Source organism: Scyliorhinus canicula, chromosome 4, assembly GCF_902713615.1.
Source record: "Scyliorhinus canicula chromosome 4, sScyCan1.1, whole genome shotgun sequence".
Taxonomy (NCBI): Eukaryota; Metazoa; Chordata; class Chondrichthyes; order Carcharhiniformes; family Scyliorhinidae; genus Scyliorhinus; species Scyliorhinus canicula.
In genome coordinates, this window is record NC_052149.1 from 223,584,876 (window position 1) to 223,602,767 (window position 17,892).

Here is a 17,892-nt window from a genome sequence, read left to right on the forward strand (position 1 = left end):
CACGGCACCAGGGTCCCATGTTCGATTCCCGGCTTGGGTCACTGTCTGTGCGGAGTCTGCACGTTCTCCCCATGTCTACGTGGGTTTCCTCTGGGTGCTCCGGTTTCCTCCCACAATCCAAAGATGTGCAGGTTAGGTGGATTAGCTATGCTAAATTGGCCTTATTGTCCAAAACAAAAAAAGGTCAGATGGGGTTACGTGGATAGGGTGGAGGTGTGGGCTTAGGTAGATGCTCTTTCCAAGGGCCAGTGGAGACTCAATGGGCCAAATGGCCTCCTTCTGCACTGTAAATTCTATGATTCTATTCTCACTCCCCCTTCAGCATTTCGTAGGGATTGTTCCCTCCAGATACCCTGCCATCACCTCCAGCACCTCACCCTATTCCCGCAGCACCTTCCCATGCAATAACTGGTGTAACACCTGCCTCTTTACCTCCTCCATGCTCACCATCCCACGGCCTAAGCACTCGTGAGGCAGCGCATCATGTGCATCTCCTCTAATATGGTCTATTACATTTTCTGCTCCCAATGCAGTCTACTCTACATTGGAGAGACTAAACGATGGAGGAACGCAAAGCATATAGGATAAAATGGACAATGTTTGCAGCGCCAGCAGGCTGCACCTAGCAGGTGCGGATTCTGTCTGCTAAGAAAGCAGACAGCACCGAAACGAACATTCCGCATACTAATGAGGCAATCTACGAGATAGTTAGCATGTTAATGGAACGATTCCAGAGACAATGGACACAAATGGGGAAGCAACTACAACATTGTAAAGGATACCAGACACTCAGGCACCAACAGGGTTCGAAAACAAAGAGCCTGAAAGCCCGCCCAGTAGCTAAGGAACAGCCTCAGTATTGGGGGGATACAAACATATCGATTGGGAAGAGACCCAATCGATTCAAGCAGGTAAGGGAGTCCGCCCAAAGGGGCGCGGATCCCTGGGACCTATAATAGACAGGTCCCACACAGGGTTCAGTCTTCTTGTCCAGCCTTCCTCTCTCCTTGACCAGCACTTCTCCGTGGACCAGCACCTCGGCCAGCTTTTGCCAAGAAGACCCTGAAGGAGAGAGAGAGAGGTTCGGACAGCAGCCGCCAGCAAGTAAGTGTCTCACAACGATCGCTACCAGAGATAGACACTCCTGACCCCTTTTAACTTATACCAACCTGAAGTCTGCAGACCAGAGCAGAGCAAGAGGCCTTGTTCCCTGACCCGGCAGTTCCTTCGAGATATGTATTAGTTTATTTAGCGGTAGGAATAGTTTAATCCTTTTAGCGTGTGCATGGGCAGTTATTATAATTGTATTATAATAAACTCAGTTGTTTGAACTTACTAATTGGTGCATGGTTTTATTGCTTTGAACTTCACCTTGAACTTGTGGCGGTATCTTAACGATACCTGGCGACTCCAGAGCTAAGTAAAGAAACAGAGCCAAATTGAGTGTTAAGCACACTCACCCAGAACGAGCAACATTTAGTGGTGACATCCGGACGGGACTCAATTTGAAGTGCCCCCCCCACTCCGAGAGAACCCAGAAATTTGAATTGGAAATCCAATTGGGAAAAGGAAAAACCACAAGTGTTCAAGGAGTTCAAATCAATAGTCATAATTCGGAAGTGTGTTTTTGCATGCGTAACTAACAGGGTTGTAAGGTTATACCGAGAGATTTTTGTTGCGTCAAACTGTCGGAACAGAGCGAAAGCCGTACCCGTATTTAAAAGCATTACCTTATCAGCCCTCATTCCAAATTAAAGAGAGCATAGAGAAAGAGGAAATGGCCATGCAGGCAATGGAACGCCTCATGAACCAAGAGCAGTTTGTGGTCACAGCGACCAACAGTAGCAGAGTAGGCCAGTGTCCCGTATGGGAGCTGGAACTCAGGAACTACCTCAAAGGGAAAGGATGGCCCCTTTGGTGGGAGTTTTGTGTGAATGAGGAGACAGGTCCCGGGAGTATAGGACATACTTGGTGGGAGAACCTTTCTCAAATTCACAAGAAGAGTTTAGGAAAAGCACGCAAGCCGATGGCAATTGTGTCCTGCTTGGCACAATTGCGAGGCACAGAGGAGGTCGTTCGGACGTTCCGCAAAGAATTAGAGGAATGGAATAGGATGAGTCAAGTGGATGTCAGGGACATCGAAAAGGAAAACTTAGAATTAAGAAGGAAATTGGCAGAGAAGGATAGAGAGGTGGATGATGCCAAGAGGGCACATCAGTCTTGTCTAGCCCATCTGAGCAGTTCCCAAACCCAGTATGAGAAAGCCTATCAGGATGTGCAGCGAGCAGTTCTGATAAGGGAAGATTCAGAGAAGCAGGTAGAGGCACTGCAAAGGCAATGCTCTGACCTAAAGGCAGCTTTAAGAGCACTCTATGCTGCCACCACTGAGCAAAGGCAAAGCACAGTGGATCATGCGAAGTGTAGGAAGCAGATTGCGCAGCTGCAACCTCTGCTTTCTGTGCAGAATGGGTTCCAAGAGACATTTGGAACCCAGTTAGATGAGGAAAATGCCCCAGATTGGCAAGAATTGAGCGAGACAGCGCAGCGCTATGTTCAGGGAACATGTGCGCCAGCAGCGCAACAGAAAAGGAAAGCGCCCCAACCCCACACAGATCAGATAGCACCCGCACCGATGAACCCAGTCACCACCCAAAGAAAGGCAATCACAGAAGGCGCACCCGACATCACCTACACCACCCCCTTAACCGTAACACAACTCAGGGACGCGTGTGAGAAAATCACCCCGCTCCTCCCCACTGCAGACCCCCACCAATTTTTCGCAAAAGTGAAACAGCAGGCGATCATGTACGGCCTGGATGAGCGAGAGCAAGTGAAGCTTAGTTTTGAGTTCAGACTCATCGGTTGTAGCAGCCCTCCCCGACCCACAGAACATTGGAGGAGGCACACTAGAGGAAATGCATACATCTATTTTAGACGCGATAGGGTACAATAGAGGAGACCCAGTCGAAGGCCTAAATAAGTGTAGGTAGAAGAGGACAGAGCATCCCACAGCATTCGCAGGAAGGCTGTGGATTCATTTCACAGCCGTTTTTGGCGATTTAGACCGAGCACATTTAACCCGCGACAATATGGTTAAATGGACCCGCACCATAATCTCCCACGCCACAGATGTAGGACAGAATGTCTGCAGCAGTTATGACCCCTCAGAAGAGGCCCATAATTAAAACTGGGTTTTGAAAAGATTGTCCCGCGCTTGGGAACAATCCGTCCAAGGCAAGGTTAAAGTAAAGACACCAGAAGCAGCTCAGGCTGCAGCAGATATACAGGCAGTAAGAGCGCACCAAAACCCCGCATGGGTAAATGAAGGAAAGAACAGCCCCCCACAGAAGTCGCAGGAATGTTACAACTGCGGACAGTTAGGGCATTTTGCAAGGGAATGCAACGGCCCACAGAGGTCTCAGAGAGGCCAGCAGACAGGCACTCTGAACAGGAAGAAAGCGAAGCCTATCCACAGTATAGAGACGCAGTCAGGACAGACCAATGTGGACGGAACGGACTGACGGTGTTCGGGCTCCCCCACTTGGGTCTGTGACACCCTCTGGGACCGATCTGGAAGGCCGGTGGTCACAGCAAAGATTAGAGGGAAGCCCATAGAATTACTTTGGGACACAGGAGGGTCCCGCACAACCATTAACTCATCCACTACAGCACAGGCAGACACGTGGCCCACCACATCCACAATTACACTCAGCGGATTTACAGGTCATTCGCAGCAGGGACACATTACAGCCCCTGTATCAATTCAGCTAGGGAACATCTCCACCAGACACCCCATTGATTTAGTTAGTCTTCCCCGCACAGCAGAACACATACTGGGCATTGACTTTATGAATGCCCACAGTCTGTCGTTCGATCCAGTCAATCAGTGTGTCTGGAGAATGGCAAAATCGGACAGAGCACCAGCAACTCTCACAGTAAGAGAGTATGCGAACAGGATTAGCGCAGTAGGCGACTATTGTTTCGCCCCGACCACGCTTAGCACGGACAAACAGGTTAGGGCAGTTTTGAACCGACACAGGACAGCATTTGCCAGTCACCGGCACAACTGCGGCAGAATGACTGGACAAGTTCAAGTTACTGGACCTGACCAGAGACCACAGAGACAGTACCGATTTCCCCTAGAAGCAGAGGGAGAAATTGGAAAAGTTATAGAGAGCTTATTAGAGCAGGGTGTACTTAGGACAGTAGCCTCAACTAATAATGCACCTATTTGGCCAGTGAGGAAGCCTGACGGATCATGGCGTCTGACCATTGTTATCGGGAACTCAACAAAGTTACCCCAGCAATAGCACCCACGGTAGCAACAAGTCCCGAGACCATGCTCAAGCAGGGACTCCACTCCAAATATTTCACGGTATTGGACATTAGCAATGGCTTCTGGTCAATCCCATTGGCAAAGGCGTGCCAGTACAAATTTGCCTTCACATTTAAAGGACAGCAGTATACGTAGACGTGCCTCCCACAAGGACTCCACAATTCACCCTCCATTTTCCACCGACAGCTGGCAAATGGATTAGCCAAATTTTCCTGACCCGAATGTCTGGTACAGTATGTGGACGACCTATTACTGCAGACAGACACCAAGGCAGAGCACATCACGCTTCTGGCCGAACTCCTGGAAATTTTACAAGACATTGGATGTAAAGTTAACCCCAGAAAGGCCCAGATGTTGGAGAATCAAGTGATGTATTTGGGTACAGTCATCACGCACGGCAAATGCGAGATCGAGTTCAAAATAATTGAATCGATCGTCAAATTGCCCCTTCCCCAGAATGTTTCAGCCCTCCGGTCGTTTTTAGGACTGGTTGGGTATTGTCGGAACCAAATCGATGGTTTTGCGACCAAGGCAGCCCTACTCTCAGACCTCCTTAAGAAAGGAGCCCCTTGGGAATGGCTTCCGCAGCATACAGAGGCTGTGGAAGAATTAAAGAAGGCCCTTAGCGCAGCACCCGCGCTACAAGTTCCAGACCATCTCTCCCCCTATGCAAGAGGTAGCTAGCACTGATCTGACCCTCTTGGCCATGCTCCTTCAGGAACGGCACGAGCAGCTACGACCAGTGGCTTATGCCTCCAGACTTTTAGACCCCGTAGAACAGGGATTTTCAGCCTGCGAGAGGCACCTACTAGCAGTATTTTGGGCAGTTCAGTACTTCTCGTACATTACCGGACTCAATCCCATCACCATTTTGACCGAGCACACCCCCACACAGTTACTTTTAGACGGTCGACTGAAGGACGGTTCATTGAGCCAGATAAGAGCAGCTAGACCAGGGGTGAGCAAACTTTTCCGTGCAAGGGCCACATTCAGAAATTCACAATTCACAAAGGGCCGCATAGTATATTAAGTAAAATAATTATTTCACCCGGTTATGATTCTGGGCGCCTCATATAGAACATAGAACAGTACAGCACAGAACAGGCCCTTCGGCCCTCGACGTTGTGCCGAGCAATGATCATCCTACTCAAGTCAACGTATCCACCCTATACTAGTAAGTAACCCAACAACCCCCCCATTAACCTTAAAAAAAATAAAAAAAATAAAAAAAATTTAAAAAAAAAATTTTTTTTTTTTTTTATGACTTGGAGGGCCGCAGAAATTCCTTTGGCGGGCCGCGTGCGGCCCGCGGGCCGTAGTTTGCCCACCCCTGAGCTAGACGGACACTACTGTTACAAGGACGAGACATAACAGTTAAATGGACCAAGACACACATTTTTAGCAGACAACCTACAGTATCCAGGACAACGCCATGAATGCGAGATAGTAGCACCCCTACACAACACAGGACCATTCATTGCCAAAACGCCCCCCAGGAAGATAGGGAATTCAAGCCAGAGCCCCCAGCGCACAGACACGTGTGCCCCCTTAAAGATATATGCGGACGGTTCATCCACAGTTTTAGATGGAGAACGCATCACTGGATGCGGGATTTATGTTGAAGATGCGCAGGGTCGCGCACTAGAAGAGATTGCATTAAAATTACCAGGTCACTTAGGCGCGCAGGCAGCAGAGCTCGAAGCCATTGCATATATAGTGGACCACCCAGATTCATTCCCCAGCTCAGCAGATATATACTCGGACAGTTTATGTTTGTAACAGCCTGACAGATTTTCTACCCCTGTGGAGGACAAGAGGTTTTGTCTCCGCAGACGGGAAGCCCCTTCCATCAGCCCCATTACTCCGCCATATCCTAGAGAAGGCAAAGGATAGGATGTATGGCATTATTAAAGTTAGAAGTCACCATAGGTCACCCCCCCCCTAGAAATGTAAAAGCCGACGCACTGGCCAAAGCAGGTTCCAGGCGAGGTCACTTTTGGACACCCCCAGCTAGCACACCAGCTAGCGTCCCTGTGAGTGTAGTTCAGGTCTCACAGACAGAGATAGAAGATTTAGTACAGGCACAGAAGCAGGACGAAAATCTCCGGGAGATTTTTAAAGGAAACTTTGTGGCCCAGTACGATAGATTCAAACACGCTTTGACCACACATGAGGGGGTGATCATAAAAGATAAATTGTACGTGGTTCCTGAACAGGACAGGAATCAAATGATTGCCTTATTCCACGATAGTCATGGACACCAAGGGATCGACCCTACCACAACACACCTTAGACAACTCTGTTGGTGGCCCAACTTAAGACAAGATGTCACCACTACATAGAGAATTGTTTAAATTGTGCGCAGAATAACCCGGAGAGGTATTCAAAGGAGGGACAACTCAGCCACACCCGCCCCGTTAATGGCCCCTGGACAAACCTCCAGATCGATTTTATAGGTCCATTGCCCCCTTGCAGGAATGGCTATAAATATGTTCTGGTGGTCATAGATACCTTTACCAAATGGGTCGAGGCATTCCCTTCACGCACCAACACAGCAAAGACAGCTGCAAAGATACTGACCCACCACATCTTTACGAGATGGGGTCTCCCCAGAAGTATAGAGTCAGATCAGGGATCTCATTTTACAGGACGGGTCATGAAGAACGTCCTGACCATATTTGGAATAAAACAGAATTTTCACATTGCGTATCACCCCCAGTCAAGCGGGATAGTAGAACGCATGAATCGGACCCTAAAATCGACCCTTAGGAAGATGGTACAGGAGAACAATTCGACTTGGGATTCAGTGCTCCCATTCGCTCTAATGTTCATAAGGAATACGGTTTCATCATCTACAGGTTTCACCCCACACACACTCATGACCGGACGCCCTATGAAAGGATCAGAATTCCTTTTAGACTCGACATGACCAGCCCAGAAGTGACGGCCCTCACACATGAGAAAGCAGTCAAAGAATTTGTTGAGACTGTAAGGTCTGCAGTTAGCAGCCGCAGTAAAATTGGGAAAAAGACGGAAACAGAGCAGGGCCTGTTTCAACAAGAATGTACACCCCACAGAATTTCAGGTTGGGCAACAGGTTATGCTATCTGTTTATAACCCCAGCACATTTTTGGCTCCTAAATTTTCCAGCCCGTACTCAATTTCGGACAAAATCAGCCCCTCAGTATACAGATTAAAATAGCCAAACGGTAAGACTGCGTGGTTTCATATTAACCAGCTAAAGGCTTATGGAACACAGTCAGACCACACGCACCATGTCCTGCTGGATGCAGCAGAACACCTCACTCCGCCCACAAGAGACACATTTCTACCCTCCCCCTCACAGACCAGTTCCTCATCGGACTCAACCTCGACTCCGCCCACTGACTTCAGACCACGCCCCGGAACGCCCACAAGCTGCCACAGCAGAGACAGTGACAGTGACTGTGAGACTGAGGACAGCCACGGCACTCCACCCTACAGCCCCCACTTCAGCGACTACGACCCCGACTCCAGTGACCCCATGGAGATTACCTACATAAAAAATACGGACCCACACCTACGCCCACCACCCAACACTGACGACCCCGACAACACTCCTTCAATTTTAGACCCCACGATTTGGCACAGGGACAATTCTTGGAGACTTGTCCACAATGACGAGAGTGACCCCCGGTCACACAATGCAAAGATTGCATGCCTGATCCATACAAGGGTATGGGATCCGGGAGAAGAGGATGACTTAATGTCTGACTCCTGACACGGCAACCCCTTTGCAACCCTGTTCGCAGAGAATGAAGAGAAGTGAGGTGTCCAGATGATGTAAAAAGAGGAACCGCTTGAGAGAAGCGCTGTCCTTTCTGATGGAACCTGCACGTATGTTTGTTTGTATGTTTGTAAAATGTTTAATTTGGAGGTTGGCCACTTACTTTTCAGCTGAAAAGCTTGTGACCACCTCACATGGACGTTAGTTTATCTGCCGATATTTCTGAGAACTTCACTCAGTTGAAATGTCCTCTGCTGAACCGACAATGTTCAAGACTTGTCTTCTGTTTACAGATGTTGGAGCATCTTGGCTCCTCCTTTTTTTAGGTGCCCCTCTATTCTGGAAATAGAGGCTGCAATTCCACTACGACTACATTCTTGCCCGTTCATTTCAGGTTGCTCAGGCAGTGGAGAAACGGCATTGAGGACCCGCCCTGTCTGAGGACCACCCTTTTGGTCAGCTAAGCACGGGTACAGCACAGCACGCCCTACCCGGGGATCCCATACAACTCTTACCCGTTGCGGCCCATACGCAACTCATTAGACCTTTCGCTTCTAAACCTTGGTTTCATTTTTGTTTAAGGTAGCCCTTCGGCCGCCACTCCATATGCTATTTACATCCAAGAACATTTTGGGATGGTAAATTGCAACACTCTGCGAGACGGCTCGCACTGGTTTAATAGATAAGTATATGTCTGGTTCTAAATCCGTTTTTGAAAAAAAAATGAGGGAGTCACATGGAGGTGACCATCATAAAGGGAAAATTGGAACAAGAGGACAGATATACTTAAAGTCAATATATTAAGCTGAACACTAACAGATAATATGCTTGATCCCCTTAGCTTTCGGACGTTCAGGGAAGGAACCGAAACAACAACACAGCAAGATCCCAGAAGAAAAGAGAAGAGAAGAGAAGGGAAGAGAAGAGAAGATGAAGAGCACTCGAATTGCTATGGTTTTAGCTATTGTGGCATCTGTGTGGTTGCGCGTGGACACGGGCCCCCTTTACCACAGTACAACGTTTGCTAACTTCTCCCAAACCCAGACCACCCCCAGCCCAGTCAATGGTAACAGTACCCCGACCTGGTGTACCAGATTTCTGACATAGTACTGCTTGTCATATGTAATAGAATCACTTTTGGTGATTGCAGTCCTATGTATCATAGTCCAGACACTCAGGATGAGGAAATGGAGAAGGAGAGACCACCGCTCGCGGGCCTCAACAGTGTACAGAGTACAATCCCCCATTTTCGGATTCCACCAATCCCCCCAACCCCTTGATGTATAATAAAGGATTTAATTTTGATACGATCTGTAAATAAAGATTATTGCGGATGTATTATAATGTTCTGCGCTCGACTGCCGAGTCAGAAAACGAAATGTAAAGATGCTGTTGTATGCATGAGTAAGGGTTTAGAATGTTATAGGATGTTTTAAATGTGAGATGTGAATAGTTTATTGAGATAGTTAGAGGTTCCCGATTCGAATTGGTAATGCATGTCCCCTTTGACATAGCGCCAATCAGAAACTGTTAGTTAAAATTTTTTTGCCATAGTTCAGGAAAGAATAAAAGCCATGGAACTCGCTGAGGTCAGGGGACCCAAAGACACCGTAGTTAGGTGATCCTTCATGATTTCTCATGAGGATCACAAGGAGGGAGTGTAGCCACCGAAGTTGGCCATTTCCCTGAATACAAAATGGAGGAACGAAAAGCATATAGGATAAAATGGACAATATTTGCAGCGCCAGCAGGCTGCACCAAGCAGGTGTGGATTCTGTCTGCTAAGAAAGCAGACAGCACCGAAACGAACATTCCGCATACTAATGAGGCAATCTACAAGATAGTTAGCATGTTAATGGAACGATTCCAGAGACAATGGACACAAATGGGGAAGCAACTGCAACATTGTAAAGGATACCAGACACTCAGGCACCAACAGGGTTCGAAAACAAAGAGCCTGAAAGCCCGCCCAGTAGCTAAGGAACAGCCTCAGTATTGGGGGGATACAAACATATCGATTGGGAAGAGACCCAATCGATTCCAAGCAGGTAAGGGAGTCCGCCCAAAGGGGCGCGGATCCCTGGGACCTATAAAAGACAGGTCCCACACATGGTTCATTCTTCTTGTCCAGCCCCCTCTCTCCTTGACCAGCCCTCCCTTGTGGACCAGCACCTCGACCAGCTTTTGCCAAGAAGACCTTGAAGGAGAGAGAGAGAGGTTTGGGACTGCAGCCGCCAGCAAGTAAGTGTCTCACAACGATCGCTACCAGAGATAGACACTCCTGACCCCTTTTAACTTATACCAACCTGAAGTCTGCAGACCAGAGCAGAGCAAGAGGCCTTGTTCCCTGACCCGGCAGTTCCTTCGAGATAAGTATTAGTTTATTTAGTGGTAGGGATAGTTTAATCCTTTTAGCGTGTACATGGGTAGTTATTATAATTGTATTATAATAAACTCAGTTGCTTGAACTTACTAATTGGTGTATGGTTTTATTGCTTTGAACTTCACCTTGAACTTGTGGCGGTATCTTAACGATACCTGGCGACTCCAGAGCTAAGTAAAGAAACAGAGCCAAATTGAGTTTGAAGCAGTCACCCAGAACGAGCAACAGTTCGCAACCAGGATCCAGACCTTCCTGTCGCTTGCCATTTCAACTCACCGTCTTGTTCTCACATCCACATATCTGTCCTTGACCTGCCGCAATGTTCCAGTGAAGCCTAGCACAAACTAGAAGGACAGCGCCTCATCTTCTGATTAGGCACGTTACAGCCTTCTGGATTTAACATTTGAGTTCAACAACTTCAGACTGTGAGCTCTCTCCTCTACCTTCACCCCATTTTTATTTCTATCAATTTATTTTTCATTTCTTCCATTGATCTGTTTTTCCCTCACCATTGCGCCCCCCCCCCCCCCCCACCCCACTTGGGCCACCTGTTCCCTGCCCCTATTTGCCTTTTGACACACTGCTCACCTTTGTTCTGCCATTAACACATTCTAATCTCTTTTTGTGCCACGATCAGCCCCCTTCTTAGCCTTCATCACCTTCATCACCCTCATTTACATTCCTTTTGTCTTTCTGTCGACAACATCTTTGTCAATCTCCACCTATGGCTCGCCCTCTATCCAGCCCCCACCACTCCACATCCCCCCACAACAGTATAAATCTGACCCTATTTCCAGTTCTCTTCAGCTTTGACAAAGAGTCATCCAGACTCAAAACATTAGCTCCCTTCTCTCTCCACCGATGCGGTCAGACCTGCTGCAGTTGTCCAGCATTTTCTGTTTTTGTTTTCTTTTCATATAACAGTTGACTGCTATATCTTTATCTCAAGTCATAATGACGCTTGCTGTTTGTGCATAAGCTGTGGTCCCACCTCCAAGCCGATTCCCATTTTTGCAAAATACCTGCTAAATTGCCCTTAGTGCCCCTCAGTTTCAGTTACATTTTAAATGTGCCAATATGATGGACTTCCACTTGCTCGAAGCTACACATATTCATCCATAGGGACCCGTCCTCTGCAGGCAAAGGAAGATGTTAGGTATTGCATTTTATTTGTGAATTAAAGAAAAAAAGTGTGGGAGATAATAGTTCCATGGTACATTCTTCAGGGCAATGCCCTGACCAATCAGTCAACTAATCTGCACCCCATGCAGTATGTATGAATTGTTGCTCCCTTTGAAATTTGGCATTCTTGCATCCGTTGTGATGACGGCAAGATGAAAAGCTTTGAGATTGTGTCTCTTTTCTCAGCAATTCTGAAGTTCTGTACAATCAAATTTTAACTGATTTTAATCATTGTGGCAAATAGTTATGAACTCCATCTACAGGAGACGATGCTGGAAATCTACACTGGCCAGTAGACGATTATTTTAACAAAGCCCAGAGGAGGGCAAAGATTTCATATTCTATACTTATGTTCCAAAGCAGTACATTTCAAACATGAAACCCCTGTTCATAATGCAGAAGAATGAACACTTAAATTTCATCCTTTCCACAATGACATCCCACTTCAATAAACAAAGTAATACCAAGTTTGAAAAAAGACTACAGTACATTTTTCCATTCCAGCATTCATTATTCTTGTAGACTACATGAAATTCCTGATTTGCTGGTAGTTGGTGCCATGATGTGACTACCCAAACTAATTTCAAACAGGACACTTATGCCCATGGGGGAAGTTTCTGCATTTGTTTCATGCATTGCATTCTTCTGTTTACCACAAGCATATCAATCATATAATGAGGACTGTAGAACAATAATGTTGTTTCTTTGTTTTGTAAGCGCCCTTCCTGTTTATTTCTTTTGTTCCCATTTCTTCTATTTTACTATTTTGGTCCGTGGACCCATAATCAGGATGTGCCTCTAAGCAGATGGCTCAAAATTGAAACAGCCTGCTTGCCAGGACACTGGGCTCCCAGGTTATGTATATTGCAGAGGAGAAACCAGACTCCTCAGCACCAAGTAGATCGTAGGAGCCAGCTTTGGGGGGGAGTCGGTGTGATTGGTTAACTGGCAACCGGTGGGTTAGCCAGGGACAGTGTTCTGCCTGACAACGGGAAGTGTTTGGCTCCTATGTGATTCTTTTTTGAGAGAAGTTAGCAGAAGTGTTTAGATCTTGGAAGTAAAAGGAATGCTCTCTGTCCCTCTCCTGCTTGAACTGAAAAAACTTCTCTATTGTTCTGAAAGCAGTGAGTGCCTGGCACATCCTTTGCTGTAAACCTGAAATGATGCTGAGTCTGCAGAGAAAGCAAACAAGCCTTGAAGGAAGAACTACCAAAATGAAAACCTGATGGTCAGAAATACATGGATTGGAAATCATCCCAGCACAATGAGGGGGGGGGGGATGTTTAATCTATAAAACTGCCACTTTGCTCTGTCTACAGAGCATATCACACCTTGTCTTGTCATGGATAGTGATGGACAGCAGTTTAAAAATGCACCCATTCAAAGGTACATCACAACATCATGCACCAAAGTTGAATTCCAATATTCCAGCTACAGAACTCACCGTTTTTCCAGCACCATTTGGTCCCACTAGAACAGTTAATGGAGTATAGAAGGTGATAACTTGCTTGCTTTTGTCATCTATCCCAAAACTCCTCACACCCTGGATACTCATCTTCTCAATTTTGGACATCCTGCTAGTCTGTAAGATTCCAAATGCTTCTGATCTTGTAAACAAAGGATGCAGAATCTAGAATATGAAAGAATTTATTTGATTAATAAGAAGCTCAATTCCGCATCTATGTTTGCTTAATTGAGAATCAAGAGATCTTCTTTAAAGAAACCATCAGCCGGGACTGCACTCCAGTTATGAAATCATGCTGAAGTTCCCTGGGCGGAATTCTCCGCCCATCGCGCTCGGAGTATCGCTGTTCGCCGTGAAAAACAGCGAGCAGCGATTTTTCCGAGCCGGGGGGGGGAAGAGAATCGCGGGGGGCGCAAACACATGGTAGATACAGCATAATGTGGCTAAATGTGAAGTTATACGCATCAGTGTGAAAAACAGAAAGTAAGAGTATTATTTAAATGGTGACATATTGGGAAGTCTGGATGTACGAAAGGATCTGGGAGTCCTTGTCCACCAGTCAATGAAAGTGGAGAGGCAGATGCAGCAATTAGTGAGGCAAATGGTATGTTGGCCTTCTTTGCTAGTGGATTTGAGTTCAGAAGGATGTCTTTTGCAGTTATACAGGGCCTTGTTTTGTTAAACATGTGTTCATGGAATGTGGGCGTCGCTGGCTAGGCCAGCATTTATTGCCCATGCCTGAGGGCATTTAAGAATTAACCACATTGCTGTGGGGTCTGGCGTCACATGTAGGCCAGACCAGGTAAGGACGACCAATTTCCTTCCCCGAAAGGACATCAGTGAACCAGATGGGGTTTTATGACAATTGATAATGGTTTCATGGTCATTGTTAAGACTTTTAGTTCCAGATTTTTAAATTGAATTCAAATTTCACCAAATGCCGTGGCCCGGTGCCCAGAGCATGACTCCGAAAACAAAAGAAAATGAAGATAAAAGGGAAGACAAAGACAATCAGAAATCTACAAGCCATTGTCTGCCCTCCCACTGCAGCCCTGGTCTCCCTTTCGCCGGTCTGCCCCTGTTATACTCCCTAGTGTGGCTCAAGTGCTTATTTACAGGTGCATCTTTACCATTTACTTTGGTTTTCAGCGGGCCCTCAGGCCTGTCCCTGGCGGTTTTGTCCCTTGTCTCCCTTGCCTACTTATTGTGCTTTTGCTCCCCCCAGCCCCCACGCCCCGTTCTCCCCTTCTTTCCTCTGTCCCGTGGCTTGTTTGTCCTGGTATCTGAGGGTAACACATTGTTTCCTGACGGAGAAAGTTTTTGACTCCTGTGTCTCACTGTTCTATTTGTTTTGGTAGTTGGAAAGTAGCGACAAAAACTGTTGATCAGCGCAGTCAGATGTGGCTGAATAAGAATTGTCAGTCTATTGACAGTTCCCTTACTGTTTTCTTAGATGTGTCGTAGCAGTGTAGAATACATATGGTAGTTTTGGCTTTGTACTCGCAAACATTTTATAACTTTTGGAAAGCATCAACTTCTTCACAGTGGCGAAAACAATCATCATTCTTTGTTTTCAGTTTGAGGTTCAGTTAATTTAGAATTGAAAAGATGTCTGCAAGGTAAGACATAGTTAGCATCCAAGTTTCATCAGCAAATGAATCAGCGAGAGGGGACAATTTCTCAAGGAGGAAAGCATGGAATTGATACCTCAGTACATATCTCTGACTAGCACCCGACCCGTTGACAGCCAAGGTACTTCTGTGTGGAACAATAATTGCATGTGCTCAGTCCCATATCGGAACACAAGTCTCAAAAAGTCTGGTATTGAGTGTGCTGCATTTAATGAAATTCACAACTTTCACAATTCCTTTCACTGCCACTTCAAGGTCGGATGGAATTCCTTTCTATGCCAATGCTTCAAGGTGAATAAAACAATGATTTCAAACAATGTCCTGACCAGCTGCTTCCTTAACCCTTTATTATAACTCCGCTGCTTTTCCCAGTCATGCTTGTGATTCATCTTTAATGAACCCAGTCGAACCCGCACTTCCCAACTACGCAACTATTCAATGCTTCAAAAGTCTCTGCTCCAGTCATGTGGGTTGCTAATGTCAAGCAGCAAAGCAAATCCTCAACAAATTCATTGTGCCAAACATACCGAACATAAAACTAGCAAAGTTACACAATCTGAAACATCCATACTTAAAGCTAATTGTATTGAGAATTCCTGTGCTGATTTTAAATGAGAAATAAGCTGGGCTTCTAATTTCTCAAGCAATATCACAAATTCGCCGAGCCACTGTATTATCACTGGGATGCATTTCACTTTTTCAGCTAACCTCTCATCTAGGACCATACGAGCTATGTCTATAGCTGCAGGGAGAATTAACCTCTTTGCTACAGTGTGGGACATTTTTTCTTTAGCTACTGAGTAAGCTGCCATACAAGAGACTTTGTCATTCAATGTAACATTTTTGCTGAGGATTTCAGCTGACGATTTAAGTTCTCGCTGCATTCTTTGAAAAAAATGAAGAGGTTTGTCTTCGAACTCACCATGCTTAGTCTTCAAATGCCTTTGAAGTTTTGAGTTTTAAACTTTAATTTGCCAGTACTTCCCTGCATATAACACAAATGGGCTTTGCATTCTGATTTGCATTGGCACAATTAAAAAATCATTTTTATACTGCTTTGTTCCTGATTTCAGCTTCTTCCTAAGGGGCTGTTCACCAGAGGTCCTTGTACTCACACCAGCACTACTTTGTCCTGCAGTGGATTCTCCTGAGCCACTCCAGCATATTTAGTTGAGAGACCCTGGCCTGTTTGTGTCTCTGGCACTCTCGTCCTTATTACAAAATGATCCATTTTAAATCCTTCAATCCTGTTACTTGCTGGAAAATGGAGGAACCACGCTCGCACCCAGAACGTGTGATGCCAGTGTTCGGGGCATGTGTCCTGCTCTCTGCCGTCTCTTCAGGCAGGAAGACTGCTTCAATTTTTTTAAAAATCTTCTCCTGGGTCAGCGTGCTGACATCAGGAGGAGGCGGTCTTTCCCACTGCACTCCAGGCCTGCACACTGATGAACGGGCACACATGCATTCTGAAAGCTGGTCGCGGCCGCCATTTGGAAAAGCCGGTCGCGATTTGTAAAAGCCGGTCGCAGCCGCCATTTGTAAAAGCCTGTCGCGGCCGCCATTTGTAAAAGCCGGTCGTGGTCGCCATTTGTAAAAGCCGCGCAGCCACCATTTGTAAAAGCCAGTCGCGGCCACCATTTGTAAAAGCCAGCCGCGGCCACCATTTATAAAAGGTAGTCAAGGCCGCCATTTGTAAAAGTCGGTCGTGGCCGCCATTTGTAAAAGCCAGTCGCAGCTGATGGGCATTACTCTCCACGACTGTCAACGCTGCAACTCACGGCCACGCAACCCTCCCCACACCAGCCCACGACCCACCTGTGGGGTGCGACTGGTTTAAACTAAAATGGCAGGGGAATGGGAACCTATGCAAGGAGTCAGAGGTGAGGGAATTAAGGACAAGAACAAAAGACAGTAAGGGGAATAAGAAAAATGACAGCCAGAGAAATCACAGGCCAGAATCAAACAGCGTCTCAGCAAAAAATAATGGGAACGGAACAAGTAATGTTAAAAAGACAAGTCTCAACAAGTCGCAATAAATTGGATGAATTAATCACCCAAAGAGATGTAAACGGGTAGGATGTAGTCGGGATTACGGAGACATTGCTTCAGGGTGACCAGGGATGTGAACTGCATATTGGATATTTAGTATTTAGGTAGGACAGGCAAAAAGAAAAAGGCAGTGGAGTTGGATTGCTTGTTAAAGAGGAAATTAACACAGTGGTGAGGAATGCTATTAGCTCCAACAATGTGGAATGGGCGCAAAACAATACTGGGGGCTTTACATAGAGCTGCAAACTGTTGTGATGTTTGAAATGGCATTAAATAAGAAATTAGAGACGCATGCAGTAAAGGAACATCTGTTATTATGACTTTAATCTGCATATAGATTGGGCAAGTCAAATTAATAACAATACCATAGAGGAGGAATTCATGCAGTGTGTAAGGGATGATTTTCTGGACCAATACACTGAGGAACCGACTAGAGAACAGACCATCCTAGACTCGGTATTGTGCAATTCACATAATTTACAGTGCAGAAGGAGGCCATTCGGCCCATCGAGTCTGCACCGACCCTTGGAAAGAGCACCCTACTTAAGCCCCCGCTTCCACCCTATCCCCGTAACCCAGTTACCCCACCTAACCTTATTGGACACTTAGGGCAATTTATCATGGCCAATCCACCTAACCTGCACATCTTTGGACTGTGGGAGGAAACCGGAGCACCCGGAGGAAAACCACGCAGACACGGGGAGAACGTGCAAACTCCACACAGACAGTGACCCAAGCCGGGAATCGAACCTGGGACCCTGGCGCTGTGAAGCAACAATGCTAACCACAGTGCTACCGTGCTGCAATGAGAAATGAATAATCGGCAATCCCATTGTGAAAAGCCCCTGAGGGATGAGCGGACATAATATTATCGAATTCTTCATCAAGATGGGGTTGATTGAGACTAGGATCCAGAAGCTTTTTGGAAAATATTGTTATTCAAGTTTTTGATATTTTAACATTTTAAACACACATAACAAAGAAGAAACAACCCAAACCCCAACACCATCCTCCCCGCCCCGCCCCCCCCCCCCAGTAACCCCAACCAATCCCATTTTGCCGCCGCCGCTCCCTCCCCCT

At 46.5% G+C, this 17,892-nt stretch overlaps 1 protein-coding gene across 5 annotated transcripts in view; it reads right to left on the minus strand.

Annotated features, from left to right (window-relative positions):
* The window catches only part of rad50 (RAD50 homolog, double strand break repair protein), a 254,033-nt gene that overhangs the window by 222,044 nt on the left and 14,097 nt on the right, over positions 1-17,892 (minus strand). For all 5 annotated transcript variants that reach the window (XM_038796143.1, XM_038796144.1, XM_038796147.1 and 2 more), the window contains one exon: positions 13,112-13,297. In XM_038796143.1, the coding sequence (XP_038652071.1) occupies positions 13,112-13,240 (129 nt within the window). In that variant the 5' untranslated portion in view covers positions 13,241-13,297. The remainder of the gene's footprint in view (positions 1-13,111; positions 13,298-17,892) is intronic.